General features: G+C 33.5%; 3 protein-coding genes across 6 annotated transcripts; 1 reads left to right on the forward strand and 2 right to left on the reverse strand.

Annotated features, from left to right (window-relative positions):
- Positions 1-6,066: 6,066 nt before the first annotated feature.
- Positions 6,067-8,992, reverse strand: LOC119641977 (scaffold protein salvador). 2 transcript variants are annotated; one of them, XM_038040914.1, is made up of 4 exons: positions 8,902-8,974; positions 8,534-8,787; positions 6,354-7,830; positions 6,067-6,288 (listed from the first exon to the last, which is right to left on the reverse strand). In XM_038040914.1, the coding sequence occupies exons 2-4, from the start codon at positions 8,751-8,753 to the stop codon at positions 6,180-6,182; spliced, it is 1,806 nt and encodes a 601-aa protein (XP_037896842.1). In that variant the 5' UTR covers positions 8,754-8,787; positions 8,902-8,974; the 3' UTR covers positions 6,067-6,179. The 2 variants fall into 2 exon arrangements, with proteins under 2 accessions (XP_037896842.1, XP_037896841.1); XM_038040913.1 differs by having other exon boundaries at positions 6,068-6,288; positions 8,534-8,992.
- A 329-nt stretch (positions 8,993-9,321) lies between these two features.
- On the reverse strand, positions 9,322-10,414 carry LOC119641985 (ATP synthase subunit d, mitochondrial). 3 transcript variants are annotated; one of them, XM_038040930.1, is made up of 2 exons: positions 10,306-10,414; positions 9,322-9,941 (listed from the first exon to the last, which is right to left on the reverse strand). In XM_038040930.1, the coding sequence occupies exon 2, from the start codon at positions 9,913-9,915 to the stop codon at positions 9,373-9,375; it is 543 nt and encodes a 180-aa protein (XP_037896858.1). In that variant the 5' UTR covers positions 9,916-9,941; positions 10,306-10,414; the 3' UTR covers positions 9,322-9,372. The 3 variants fall into 3 exon arrangements, with proteins under 3 accessions (XP_037896858.1, XP_037896860.1, XP_037896859.1); XM_038040932.1 differs by lacking the exon at positions 10,306-10,414 and adding an exon at positions 10,150-10,174; XM_038040931.1 differs by lacking the exon at positions 10,306-10,414 and adding an exon at positions 9,993-10,143.
- Positions 10,415-10,480: 66 nt separating this feature from the next.
- LOC119641988 (39S ribosomal protein L55, mitochondrial) lies at positions 10,481-11,516 on the forward strand. Its single transcript, XM_038040936.1, has 3 exons — positions 10,481-10,616; positions 10,783-10,913; positions 10,979-11,516. Exons 1-3 carry the CDS (start codon positions 10,544-10,546, stop codon positions 11,123-11,125), a joined length of 351 nt encoding a protein of 116 aa, XP_037896864.1. The 5' UTR covers positions 10,481-10,543; the 3' UTR covers positions 11,126-11,516.
- The last annotated feature ends 2,214 nt before the right edge of the window (positions 11,517-13,730 follow it).

Consider the following 13,730-nt stretch of genomic DNA (forward strand, 5'->3'; position numbering starts at 1 on the left):
CGGTTATTTCCAATTAATTGATTTTCCCAGAAAATAAATTTCCGAGAGAAGAAAAAAACCAAGTATAAATTTGCGGCGCATCATGCAGCTGCCGGCCTGTGGAAAAAGATTAGCGGAAAAGTGTATTAACGGATTAAAAATGCAACCAGGAACTTGGATAATAGTAACATGCTTGTAAAAATGTACATAAATAGAATACTTACGAAAGGCAGAGTCAGTCGGCCAAAAACATTTGAGTTGAAAGGAATGCTGTAACACTATCCTTAACTAATCCTATCACTGAACTAATTGATTGTAGCTAAAGGAATCTTGGAATGAAAACGTGCAAGTGCATTCTTCTTAAAACGAGTATTCACGATTCGAAGTAGCGATCCGAATCGTATCGAGAAAAGCGAATTTCGTAACAACATGTATATGTCGAATATAACATGTATCATATCCGACTGCTAGTTAGCTAGAAAGAATGTGTTGTGTAATTCATAGGGATCCGTCTGAGTAGCTGAAGGCGAGGAATCTCGACTAGCAAGTCAATGGTCGTGGGTTCGAATCTCAAGTGTGGTAGAGTTTTTAATAAAAGCCGATAGCTCTAGATGCTAGTGCTTTTAAGAGTTTATTTAGTCTTAGAATTTATTTCTCTGGCGAAATTAATAATAATTCATAGGGAAAGTTTACGTCGCATTACTTTTATTTGATCTTTTGATAATTGCCTGTAGATTACTCATTCAATTTAGCTGATTCCAAAAGTTGAGGCCGGTAAAATATAGGAATATTGAAAATTAAATGAAGTTGTTTTGGATAAAGTGCTAAGAGCGTAAAGTTTTAAAAAAAGGTTATATTTGTCGCATGTTTTCCAACTATGGATGATTTATTTTAGAGTTGAATACTGGACTTTATCAACAGTAAATGACTTGATTAAGTTTCTTTATTTTCAATAAGTATCTAAGTAGGCCGATAGACTGACAGGCATAAAAGTGTAGACTAAATCGATCATAGCTAAATCAATTATCGCTATACTAACAAAAATTTTAATGTATTTTAACACTGGTGTCTATTATAGTTATTGAGCAATTCCGGCAAAAGAGCGGAAAGCAATGTTACACATAGATGGCTACACGGTGGCAGGTGATCAGATGGATAGACGGGCATGCTCAAATCGATTCGGAATTTAATGCTGATCAAGAAACCTTTTTCTGGCCGTTGTTAACGTTTTAACCTCACCATTCCTTGGTGATGGGTATAAAAATCAAAAACGCGAAAACCTACTAAATGAAATTTCGAAAAAACACGGAAACGGAAAGCTCGATCTACTCATTAGTTTTTATTTAGATCATCCCACAAAGGACGGTGTTGTTCTTCATGAATTGCCAAGAGGCAATAAAAGGAACACTTTACAGAACAACACATTACACAATGTTTAGCGACTCTATAACGGTCCGAAAGTGTTTAATTGCCTGAACGTTTCTAAAGCCTGAAATTTCACGCGATAATTTGTTCCGCAACATTCCTAATTATATCGGTACAAAATCATTAATTAGCATTTTGTCTGACAAGTACGATTTATCAAAACGCTAAAGCATCAGAAATCTTTTTTAATTACGTCAGTAACTGGTATTTATTTTCGATTTCTTTTCAATTTTACTTTTATTAGACGAATCTATATTTATTCTTGTTCTCGTTGGCATTCTTGTTCTTGATATGATTTGCTTGCATATTCTTTCTATACAATGCGTACTCTGTCAGGGGTCCTGTTAACTAACATGGAATGCTTGTACTGTTCTAAAAAAATGCATCGGAAAAATTTGTTGCCTCGCACATGACATGTTTGCTGCTCTTAAAAGTTTTTTACCCAAATCAAAACGATTTCTCCGAACTATGTTAGGAATTAACAGCCCGGTCGAGCAAATTCGAAAAGTTTGAGTTCGAAAAAATTCTTCCCTTTCAACTAACATTCCTGCCAATTATTTGCTATTCTCTATCTATAAAATTAATGGATCTCATCTCTTCCATTGCGGAAGCAATTCTGGGATCAAAACTTTTCAGTCAATTTAAACCTCACGCTTCTACGGCTTTTTGCTATCATTTACCTCTTCCAATCAAAGTAGAAAAATTGAAAAATCGTTTTCTGACTACAAGGTGTGCTTTTTAAAGCATTTATCGGGAAGAGGAAGCAACCAAATGACAAGCTTCCTAATGAAAAACTGAATCTTTTCCTTCACCTTTTTTTTATCGTTTATTGAAAAGTTTGTGGATTTAAACTTCAATCTCACCTTAGCCGCATAAATTGCTAATCTTCAGTATTAGCTTCCATTGAAACTTGCCTGGAGTCAGAAATTCACAATTCTGACGCATACTGTGTCTTGTACTACATTTGGTGCAGGACGGACTTTGGCTGCTGGTGGACTTTTCGGAGCAGACATATGTGATGTTGACGAAGGGACCATCGTATTATGATCTCTCGGTCGGAGAAGGAATTAATATCAAAACGCTTCAAAAAGGATCGCATTATTGAAAAAGCAACGCGAAGTCACGAAGTTTTTCCGAAGGCAATGCTCCATCACATACGTAAAGGCGGTATAATTAAAGCACCCACTTAAGAGAGACTAGGCCGTACGGCCAAATCAGAAGACTTTGCTTCCACCGATTATCATTTTTTGCATCAATGGTGTTCACTTTTGCCGATTTGAAAAAATTGCTCGATAAACGGCAGGCTGTCACTGCAAGATATGTGTAATTAGCGTTGGGACAAACTTTGCACAAACCTACTTTTTTTATCATTCTTCTGAACTTAATGTGTTCCTTCTGGATAAAAAGTACTAATTAGTATTTGCTTTATCGAATAAAATGCATACAATATATCCGGACATGTTGTATACTATAGCATCATGCATTTCCTATTAAGGGCATTGCTGCTAACAATGCTTATTGTTGACTGAGCAGCGCGCTTGATTAAAATTGTTCGGATTACTTATGCAACCGTTTCATTCATACATTTGAGAAAGAAAGCTATTTCAGTACCTTCGGTATTTTATATGTTGTAATTAGTATTTTAATAAATAGGTAAAGTAGACATTTTTTAAGCTAATTATTATTAGTAAAGTGTTCTCCTTTCCAATCTGTATATATAAATAAACCGTGCAATAATAGAAACTTAATCGCATTCTTCACACGTTAAATGGCCATATTTTATATCTTTACAGTATTGGTGTTCTGCTTCTTTCTTATTTGCCCCATTTTATTTCGATATTCTATTTCAAACTCTCAGCCCAGTTGGATACTGTTCTTAGGTGAAATTTGTTAAATTAATTTTTTGTTTTTTCATTTTAATAAGGAAAAGCAAAGCAAGAAATAAAAAAATCAAAAGAAAATTTTTTTAACTTTCAACTCGATATCGTTACAGGGTATATATATAAAATTGGACATAGGCGAAAATCGTAACATAGTTAATTATGGCAAAGGGTAGTCTACATATCCTACTTTTACTAGTTTTGCTTATCATATTAATACCGCTGGTGACATGCAGTCCATCAGAAAAAGAATTAAGTAAGCAAATTAATAATGCGCCCGTTATTAAAGGTAAACGAGTACCTAATACACCCAAAGATAGTTCGAAAACGTATCGTAACGCTCGTATTGTTAGTAATAAATTGGTATCACATCCAGCAAATCGCCGCACAATAAAAAACCGATTGCATAAACTTCTTAAGAAAGCGCCAATGGGCCTGCTGAAAGGCTTCTGAAAGGACTCTAGAATATGTTGAACTCGACGAATCCTCATTTATAACCTTATTCAAATGGAATAATCTTTCTTTCCCAGAGGAGCCCATATACAGGAATATTATTCCCTAACAACAAAATGCTGAATTTTTCAAGTTCTTCTTTCATTCTTCTATTATAAAACAAGCAATAAAAATAGTTTAATAACGAAAACTAATTGTCTTAGACACGGTCTGCAGAAGAAGAATGTTTACAGTTACATATGTTTCATCGGGTCTTACGCTCACATACATCAAAAACGCTTTCGTATAAAACGTTCATTTCCCGATTCACGTCCCAATTGGGAAAGTGCGGCTAATTGGAATTCGCAGCAAACGGGGCTTCCTGCATAATATGATTATGGGCTACTTTTCAATTTATGGCCATTAACTTTTCAAACGGCAGTGATCGCCGTTAACCGTTCAACTGAACTCAAATTGAAATTGAATCATATTTGCACGGTGCGTTAACTTTTGTAACTTGTAACTATTTTGGATGACGACAGTGTGAATGCATATGGAATGCGAAGTAGAGCCGGGTAATAATTGAATCACGACTGAAGCACCGAAACATTTGGACGGATCACGTTGATCTGTTACTCGAAGATTGGTACCCTTTTGTAGGCCCATGTTTTACACATACAGACTCGATTCCCAATTACTCGTTTAGTTATGCATCTGTAACAAATATGTTTGAGATCAAATTTTAAATCAAATAAAACGATTAATATCGTTACGGAAATCCCACATTTTACAATTCTAGTTCATTCGAAAATAAATTTCCGAGAGACCGGAATACCCAGTGCCCATTCATATCACAGCATGCAGCTGCCGGCTGACGACAAAGATCAACAAAGAGAAGGAAAAACCAAGTGCATAATCATGACGCGTCATGCGGCTGCCGGCCGACGAAAAAGATTAGCAACGGTTAGCGGAAAGCACATTAATTATGATAAACAGAGAGTGTATGAGCAGAATATTTGAGCAGTCAGTTGAGTCAGACGAAAAAGAAAATTTAAAACGAGAGTCAAGTATTGCAAGAGTATATATGTAAATGCGAAAGTCATTTTCTACAAAACTAGTTATAAATAAAAGCACGATCTAGTAATAGGAACCTATTATTCCGATATATTGACATATATATATTTAATAATCCAACATGTCGAACTGTGAACGTTTTTGGTAATGATGATGTTACCGTTACTCGTAGTTTGGTTTGTGTAACGAGTTTGTCAGAAAAGCCTGCGGTGTAGTCATTTGATGATATTAGGGGCGGAGGTGGTTGAAATATTTTCTTCGCATATAAAGTGTCGTAAGCCCATTTGCGAAAAAATTATATTAAATAAGTTTTTAAAATTTTAATTTTGGCTTACTTTAGCAAAATTATATCAGACCTGTAGCTTACAATTGGATGTTTTTTCTGACTAGAGCTTTTCTTCACGCTAACTGAAAGGTCGCTTGCCATCTTTTTTTTGTAGATTTTTTATATTCATTTGATGATAATTCTGGTATAGGATAGGTATAGGATTCGGCTACGGCCGTATACTTATGACAATCCACAATTATCAACAAGGTAGAAATTGCTTTATTTCCTTCCAAATTATGTTCACGAAAATGTAAAACTTTAACTGTACAAATTCTAGTTAACTTTTAATTTCCTTCAATTTTAGTTTAAAAAAAAAATATATTTTTGCAAAAAGATCTACCAAAAGCTAACTACAAAATTGGTTAAAGTAAGCTTATGATAGAAATTCCATCATGTGGTAATTCGCACAGACAGACAGATTGCGTGCGAGTAGAGCATTGGTGCACGCGTAATGTGAGGAAAATGTATTTTTTATAATAACTGATATCGTCCTATGAAAATAAACAAAAGCTGTTGCTGTAGAAGCAGAAGATAAAGTAGTAGTAGGACTAGTAGGAATAGTAGTAGCTTCTAAATGTTTGGTTGCTAACGTCGTCAGTACGTATCGTATACCGTATAAGGAGGAAATACCGAAATGTCTGGAGGTTTTTTTCATTAATAAAACCAATGCCAATAAATACTAAAACAAATGAATCATTCTTGACATGTCTTAGCATTTCATTCGTGATGATCGGGAAAAACATAACAAAATTAAATTAAAAAACTTTTATACTCAGTTAAAACAAAAAAAAAAAAAAAAAAAAAAAGAAGAAAAAAAATTTTTGTATATGTTGTTTTCATTTGTTTATCTTTCTTTAATAAGTTTTACTTAATAATGAAAAGTTTTAAGGCACCAGACATGAGATGTTTACTTTTTCACCGAACTATTGCATAATTTATACCTAAATATAAATAAAATTAATAATAAATAATAAAATCTTACAAAAATCTGCTTAAGCGAGGGTATATAGTTTTGTCTAGGAGAACGTAACAAATTTAACTTGGTGGTTCATGTTGTTAATTTAAAGCTGCTTATGGCTGATATGATTGTTGGAATTGGGATTTGTATTGTTGTTGTTATTCGCATTAGCTGTACCAGTACGTCGGTTTTTTTCCAAAATAAGAGCTCGTCTGCAAGCATATAAAGCGATTATTGTACGTAATTTCTTAAAATTTAGAAATTTTATGCAACAAACCTGTAACGCTCGTAGAAGCCAACAATAGTGCCCAATTCCTGTTTAAATAAACGCACTAGCATGCCATCGAAACACTCCAGCTCTTGTAAGCTGAACATATTAAATTGTAACATGTGATCCTTTGAAGAGTCTGCTTCCGAATAAACCACCAACCATTTTGGTATCTCTTCGAGTAAGTAGGGATTGGCAGGAACCAAGGCATTATGTGTATGTGTAGGCGGTGTATAGGTTTCGGGCCGTATAGCTTTTGGTGGTTCAGCTTGTGTAGTGTAAACATAGTACGAGGTCAAACATGGATGCTGACGTTGACATTGGCCGGTATATTGATTTTCATAATACGTCCCATGAACTTTTGAAACAACACGCCGCCAACCCACCGGTAAACCCTCCCGTTCCAAGGGATGCGACCAATGAGTGGTATGAGCATTATGATCAACATAATATTTGCGACCATGGAGAGTGTAGTGTGTTGCCCAACCGGGCGGCAAGGGCAATTCCTCTTCTAGTGACTGTTGAGAAGGCACTTTATGCAGCTGACCACTGGATGCTACGGCCTTATTAGTATTCATGTTGCCGTTATTATTATTGGCATGGGAAGATGAATGATTCTGATACAAAGATTGCATGGAAGAGGAAGAATTCGTTTGACCATGAGGCACTTTTGAATTTGACTGAGCAGCGAGATCATATGAGTGTATATGAGTGTTGTTATTATTATTATTATTACTGGCCATTGAAGTGGTATTACTGTAAATAGGTGATTCGGAGCGATTACCATATGTGGAGACAGAAGCTTGACTTTCAGCCATTCTTAATGTAGACGGAGCGAGTGTGTTAGATACTCGATAAGGGCTTTCGTAAATTGGATACGAATCCGGTGCATAACTATTAGTTTGCTGTATGTTATAATGGCTTGAAGACGGTGGGGTTTTGGGACGAGATATTCCCCTTGGATATTGCATAAAATTCGTCTGAAGACAATCTAGACGATCTCTTTGCATGTTAGCATGCCCATCATAGGAATTTCCGTGTTTTTGATTGGTAGAATAGCTTCGCTGGAAATAAGTGGACTGAGAATGCTGTAAAGGAGAACTTTGCTGACGTCTCATACGGTCGATTTGTTCGATATTCACATAATTGCTATGATTACTACTTAGATGAATGCTCCCGCCCGACATATCCAAGTTACTATTGGAAAAATATGTATGCAAATTATGTGTTGATGCTACGGGTGGTGGGGGCTGATAAAAATTTGTACGCCGCGTTGGTTGAATAGTTTGCGGAGCAGGTGGTGTCGATCGAATTGTACTACTTGATGGTGGCAATTGCGATTTAGCTCTACGTGCGTGATAATAATCCGGCTGATTATCAATATACGTGTTTCTACTAACACTGCCAGAACGGCCACGGCCTGCATTACCTCCAATACCATCGCAGCTAGGTGAAATAAATTTTTTTGGCAGTGCTAACACTACAGCTGGAATAAACATTATATTTTAAAACAGAAATTATTACAATAAAAAAGATATATAAATTTCTGGTTGTTCATCTTTTGCTTTATTATGCATAAGCACGCTTTTCTATATATGTTCTATTTCTACATGTCGTGCAGTTTATCATTGAAAATAAACCTACATGCAACCAAATGGTTGCTTTCGTATTGAAAACAAACCTACACGCAACCGAATGGTTGGAAATGAAAAAGATGATAATAGTTGGTTGCATTTAGCACAGCAATAATACATAATAATACAAAAGATAGATATTTTTATAGTTATAAAAAATACAACGTATGGTTTAATGTTTATCTATATGGGACGAGAGCGGCGAAAAAATTGTTTGCCTACTAGTCCTTTTTTCTCGTTTTTTATTAGTCTCGAATTTTAAAAGAATATAATACAAAATCCCTTCATTAATAGACAACGGACCTCATTTCTGACACTAACAAAAACGGACCTCATTTCTCACACCTTAACAGAATCGAAGCGTTGCAATTTATTGAAAGCAACTCTGTGCTCTCTCCATTCTCCACACATGATATATTTTTTTTTGGCCTAAGTTCAACAATATTCGGACACAACATTCAAAACTTCACAAATATGATTATCTCGAAGCATTTATTTGTAAAGATATGAAAGATTCAAAGATTTTTGATACATTATTAGTATTAATATACAAACCATTTGAGGCACTAGCGCAGCGTTGCAAAGTCTTTGATTTTTGCTTGGTTCGATGATCATCAAATGACCAAACGTTGATTACCGGTATTTCAGGTGGTGTATCCTTTTTCACATATTTACCCACTACGCCCTCCTTGTGCGTATTTGATTTTTCTTTGCTCCGACGCGTGAGCATGGTCGTCGGTTTACGATTGCACAGCAATATTGTTAAGTAGTTCATGCAACAACCAAAGTGTCGCAATTGTTAAGGCCGGCTTGCCGATTATAACAAAAAATATAATAATTGTTCTCTTTCAGGGTTTATAAGAGTGTCAATCTCAATACTCAAAATTTAACAAAGAAAACAAAAAGATCTAGAATTTGCTTACTCATGAAGCTGATGAAAAAATAGCTCAAATCAACTTCTTCGAAAACCATTAAAAAATATAAGAGACTAATAATAAAAAAATAAAGGCAATAAAACGCCTTTGATGTTGCAAATCAAATTAAATAAAATTAATCACCTCTCTAAGAATTTCAGAAAACACAACTAAAACGTACTACCGACAAACAGCTGTTTAGTTGTTTATAAAGAAAAAAATTGGCTGTTACCGAATGCTGCTAAGATGTAAAAGCTAAAAAAAACTTGGCAGCATTCTACATATTATAATTGCCGCAATCTCTCTTGGCGCATTAATTAGTCCAACAAAAACTTTGTTACATCAATTTTTATTAAATATTGTGACTTTCAGAAAAGGTCTAAACAGTACTAACCCATGAGCTATTTAGCTTTTAAAAGTATTGAATGAGTAGTCACAAATTTTTATATCTTATAATTAAGCTCCTTGCATTTGAAATGCTTAATGCTCTTTGGCATGCTCAGCCCGAGCAGCCTCTTGTTCTTTCGATACGTAACCAACTTGTTCCTCAGGATTATGAGGCCAGAAAGTAGGTCGATTAGCACTATCCAAAGCTAAATCAGGGAATGAGTCGCGATAATCTTCCATAGTCATTTGATTATATGGCAACAGAGAATTCAGATGAGCGATCTCCTTTTTGTATTGGGCAATGCGTTGCTCAGAACTTTTTTTAAACGACTCGACTTCAGCTTTGGCTTCTTTAGCTTGAGTTTCTACCTGAGAAGTAACATTATCTGGTGGGTAGGGCACTTTCAAAGCTTCGTAATGTTTCTGGAAAGTATCTACCAAACCGGGAATAGGAATTAGATTCTTATAATGAGCCCAATCAATTTTTGGTGCTGTTTCGGGGTTAGACATGACGGCACGCATATAAACATCCGATTTGATTTTAAAGGCAGCAAACTGAGCTTTTTGATTTGGTGGCACACGTTCAGCCAAAGCCGACCAATTAATAGAAGATTTAGCAATACGACGTGCAGCCATCTTCAACAGCAATTATCAAACAGAATCTGAAAATTGAGAAAATTAAGTTATGCAATTGGAAAAGGATCCTGTCTAAATTTTTAGCAAAAATAAAATTGAAGAAAAGGAAAGAGTTTTATCTTCTCTTAGATTTTTCACAAGTTAGTATTAGCGTCATAAATTCAATTTTTAAATTTACGGAAGGCTTTAAAAGCAAAGAATTATGTAATTTTTTTGCAAGGTACTTGCTCGTACACAATAAGAATATTCCGTTTTTTTTTGTATCATCTATTAATCACTTTTTAAAAACCTTAAAATATTAAAGATTTTGCAAAACAATATATAAAGATTTCATAAATAACAAAATTATTGTATTTCCACATATATATAATAAAAACACCAGAAAATTACCGAAGAAAATTTCCTTGCTCAATCGCTATTCGCAAAAAACAACACAAGACAATTCAGCAAACTGTCAAACGTTTTTATAAGCAAAGACGAAATGTGTTGCACAGAAAGTTATCATTGTGTTTATCGGGACACGGCAGTACTTTTCAGCTAGAGGAAAAAAAAAACGTGTGTTATCGAAAAAGCAGCTGTTTCTGTTGGAATCATAACTAAAGTCGACTTTAATAGGAATTAAAAGAGAATGTTACTAAAATATATTTTACCTGGAATTTCGCATCATTTGCGACAAACGTTAACTAATAATTATAGAAAAGGCAAGTTTGAACGTATTAAGCTTATTTATTATTATCCTTTCTTTGTATCAAGTAAACGTTCTATCTATGTTAATTCTATTGAGTAAAGATTCTATCTGTCTTTTAAATCATTATTATCGAAGTAGAGATTATAGTCTCATTATTATTCTCATCATTTATCATATAGTATCGTCTTCATCAGCATCGGTAACAAGGTTACATCGAGCCGTTTATACCCGGCAATATCCGCTTGTTATGATTTTACCTGACGGCTCGAGTATCAACGTACGTTACCCCGAACCTCGAAAAATTGTAAAGGTACGTATATTGAAAACAATTAAATGGCTGTAGAAAATAAATAACGATTTAATTTATGTTTTTAGCTTCCTTTGGATTTAAGTACGTTGTCCGAGACTGAGCGTAAAGCTCGTTTGGACGCCCGTAAACCACGTAAAAAATTGAAAGTTGTCGATGAAATTGAAGATAATTTCAATGCAAGAAAATATATGAAATATATTAAAAAGAAATAGAGGACAATGTTAAAATAAATAGAAAAGTGGTTACTAAATTTTATACCTAAAACGCTTGAATAATGGAATTCTTTAGTTGAAAGTAAGTTGAGCAACTCCATATTATTCATAGTGGATATCCATAATCAGCCAAAATTAACATAAATTTTCTGAAATGACAACTTAATAAATTAAATGAAAACTGCAAATTAATTGCAGCCAACTAATACGAAGAACTTTAAATTTTCAATGTTTAGTGAAATAAAGCACACATAAATATATTTTCCTTTAAAAGTTATTTGCCATGTAGCTGTAGATGTAGTTGATTGCAAATTGTTCATAGTTTGCCGTAGTTCACGTCAAATTCTTGTCACTATGAACTGTTATTTACAATTCTTTCCACACCATATATTATTGTCTACGAAAATATTTTTAATGAACTATAATTAATAAATGTAGAAAAATTTGAACGCATATTCAAACTAGATTTTTATCTATTGTCATATAATCTACAATAAAATTCGAATAATATTTATCTATATTATCTAATATATGAAAATACCCAAAGTAGACATTTTGTATCCCCACTTTATACAATTTTTGATTTCGCATGTTAAAACAGGAATGAATTCTTCGGTATGGTAAGACTAGTCGTAGAGAATTTTACTTAATCTTTAGTTCATTTTCTGCCATTGTACAGCAAAGTAAATTTTACTCTGAGAAATGAATTTTATTCTCAGGTGAAGCTAAAAAGTCTTCTCCAGGGCATCCATAAGATATGTACAGCAAAGTTAATTTTGGTTTTAAATTAATTTCTTGAATAAATGTTTAAGCGGGCGCGTCGCTTACGATTTTTCCGAATTTTTGCAAAAAAGACGAAAATTTCTTTTGTGTATCTGTGCTTTTGTGTATGAATTACAGAAATTGTTTTAAGAATTATCAATGAAATCAAACCCGAAATCAATAAATTTTTAAAGTTAACAATTTTAAGAAAATAACGAAATAATGTGCGAAACTAACATAGTTAAAAAAGTGCATAAAATAATGCAGAGGATGGATTAGCTGTACAACAATGTCTACCAAAATTTACCGCAACCAGACGTTGTATGCAATGGTGCAAAACTATTAAATAAAATTTTTGCCAATACGTGATACAGTAATAAATGAAGGCAAATATAAATTGTTACGTTTTTCTTATGCATTCACTTGCGCGGATTCTAACATAAAGTATGAAAATTATTTTCACTTATTTTATAATTAAAAAAATACATTTTTCATCAAGCTATTGCTGTTTCTTACTTTTTATTTTCTTTGATTTTTTTTTCATGGTGGCATTTTTTTTTTTTTTTGTTTTGTTGTACCACAAATTTCTTGTGTTGCTTATGCAGTGTGTTCGCTTTATTTCTTTTTCTTATTGCATATTTTCATATCTGTTTTATTGTATTTTCTTAAACTAAACCGTTGTTTTGAGTACTACACTCTCTTGCAATAAAAACGGCAACAACAATGAAAGCATTAATAACAACAACTTCAGTTGCGTTAACGGTTATAGCGTGCAAATTAATTTTGCAAAAAAAAGGAAAAAAAAAAAATAAAAATAATTTTATAATTATTTATCCATTTACTTTATTCTTTGCGTTAAAGTGAAAAAAATGTACAAGAATCTCTTCTTTTTCCTGAACTTGGTTGTTGTTCTTTACGTATTTATTATTTTCCTTACCGCTTGGTTAAACCACTGAGCAGAGTTGTGATACCTTTGCTTAAGCGTCTGGGAAAATTTTTAAAATATCTTATTCGGAGGTATTTGTAAGTGTTTGTTAAAGTTAATAAGTTACTGTACGGGAAAAGAAATTGCTTTGCTATAAATGCTTTAGTTCATGTATCGCTCCAGGAAGTCTTTACCGAAACTTAAGATAAAATAAATCTCTATTTCAATGTGTTGTTTCGTATATTCGATGCAGCATCATAGTGCGACAGAGAGCGTGGCAAAGTCCCAAATCTTGAAGTGCTACACGAATAATCGAATTTTTTGCAATTAGGAAAATATTTTGAAAAAAGTTTAAACTAAACTTTTAGCTTTAATGTTTAATGTTTAAAAGTCCAAAGTTGGACGTAAGAGGAATGCAATTTATTTTTTAAATTTATTCCGATAAAAGGAAATGACATCCTATACTATAAGCAGAAATATTAACTTTATTCCAAACAGATCTTCGAACTTCCCCATACCATAGGGTTTCAATGTCACATGATCGAAAGGATGCATGTATATCCTCTACTTTTAATACAGCTGTACGAGGATGATTCCTCAAAATCGAAATCCACCTTATTCTGTGATCGTTGAAAGCAATCTCCTTACGGAAAATTACTCTTTATTTTTTCTCGTAAACTAAAATAATATAGATATTTTTGTCTTTAGGTGAATTATGAACATAGCTGGTCATTTTTGAACGATGTTTGTCTCAGCAGTTTTAAAGGAATGTTGAGATTAAGTGAACTAGTCCAATGAGAAATATAGCTTATATGTCCATGATAATAATAGAATAGGATATATACAAAATTATATGATTTTGTAAGATATATATAAGATTACGAAAAGACTGCCATTATATGTTGAGGGCAACATGTC

Source organism: Glossina fuscipes, unplaced genomic scaffold, assembly GCF_014805625.2.
Source record: "Glossina fuscipes isolate IAEA_lab_2018 unplaced genomic scaffold, Yale_Gfus_2 204, whole genome shotgun sequence".
NCBI classification, from domain to species: Eukaryota; Metazoa; Arthropoda; class Insecta; order Diptera; family Glossinidae; genus Glossina; species Glossina fuscipes.

Bases quoted from the DNA above. Each gene is read 5' to 3' on its own strand.
- LOC119641977 (XM_038040914.1), bottom strand. From the start codon at position 8,753: ATGAACTACTTAACAATATTGCTGTGCAATCGTAAACCGACGACCATG. The intron at 7,831-8,533 runs GTTTGTATATTA...TGTTTATTCCAG, and splicing joins CTGCGCTAGTGCCTCAAATG to CTGTAGTGTTAGCACTGCCA. The intron at 6,289-6,353 runs GTTTGTTGCATA...ATATGCTTGCAG, and splicing joins GGCTTCTACGAGCGTTACAG to ACGAGCTCTTATTTTGGAAA.
- LOC119641985 (XM_038040930.1), bottom strand. From the start codon at position 9,915: ATGGCTGCACGTCGTATTGCTAAATCTTCTATTAATTGGTCGGCTTTG.
- LOC119641988 (XM_038040936.1), top strand. From the start codon at position 10,544: ATGTTACTAAAATATATTTTACCTGGAATTTCGCATCATTTGCGACAA. The intron at 10,617-10,782 runs GCAAGTTTGAAC...TTTATCATATAG, and splicing joins AACTAATAATTATAGAAAAG to TATCGTCTTCATCAGCATCG. The intron at 10,914-10,978 runs GTACGTATATTG...TTATGTTTTTAG, and splicing joins AACCTCGAAAAATTGTAAAG to CTTCCTTTGGATTTAAGTAC.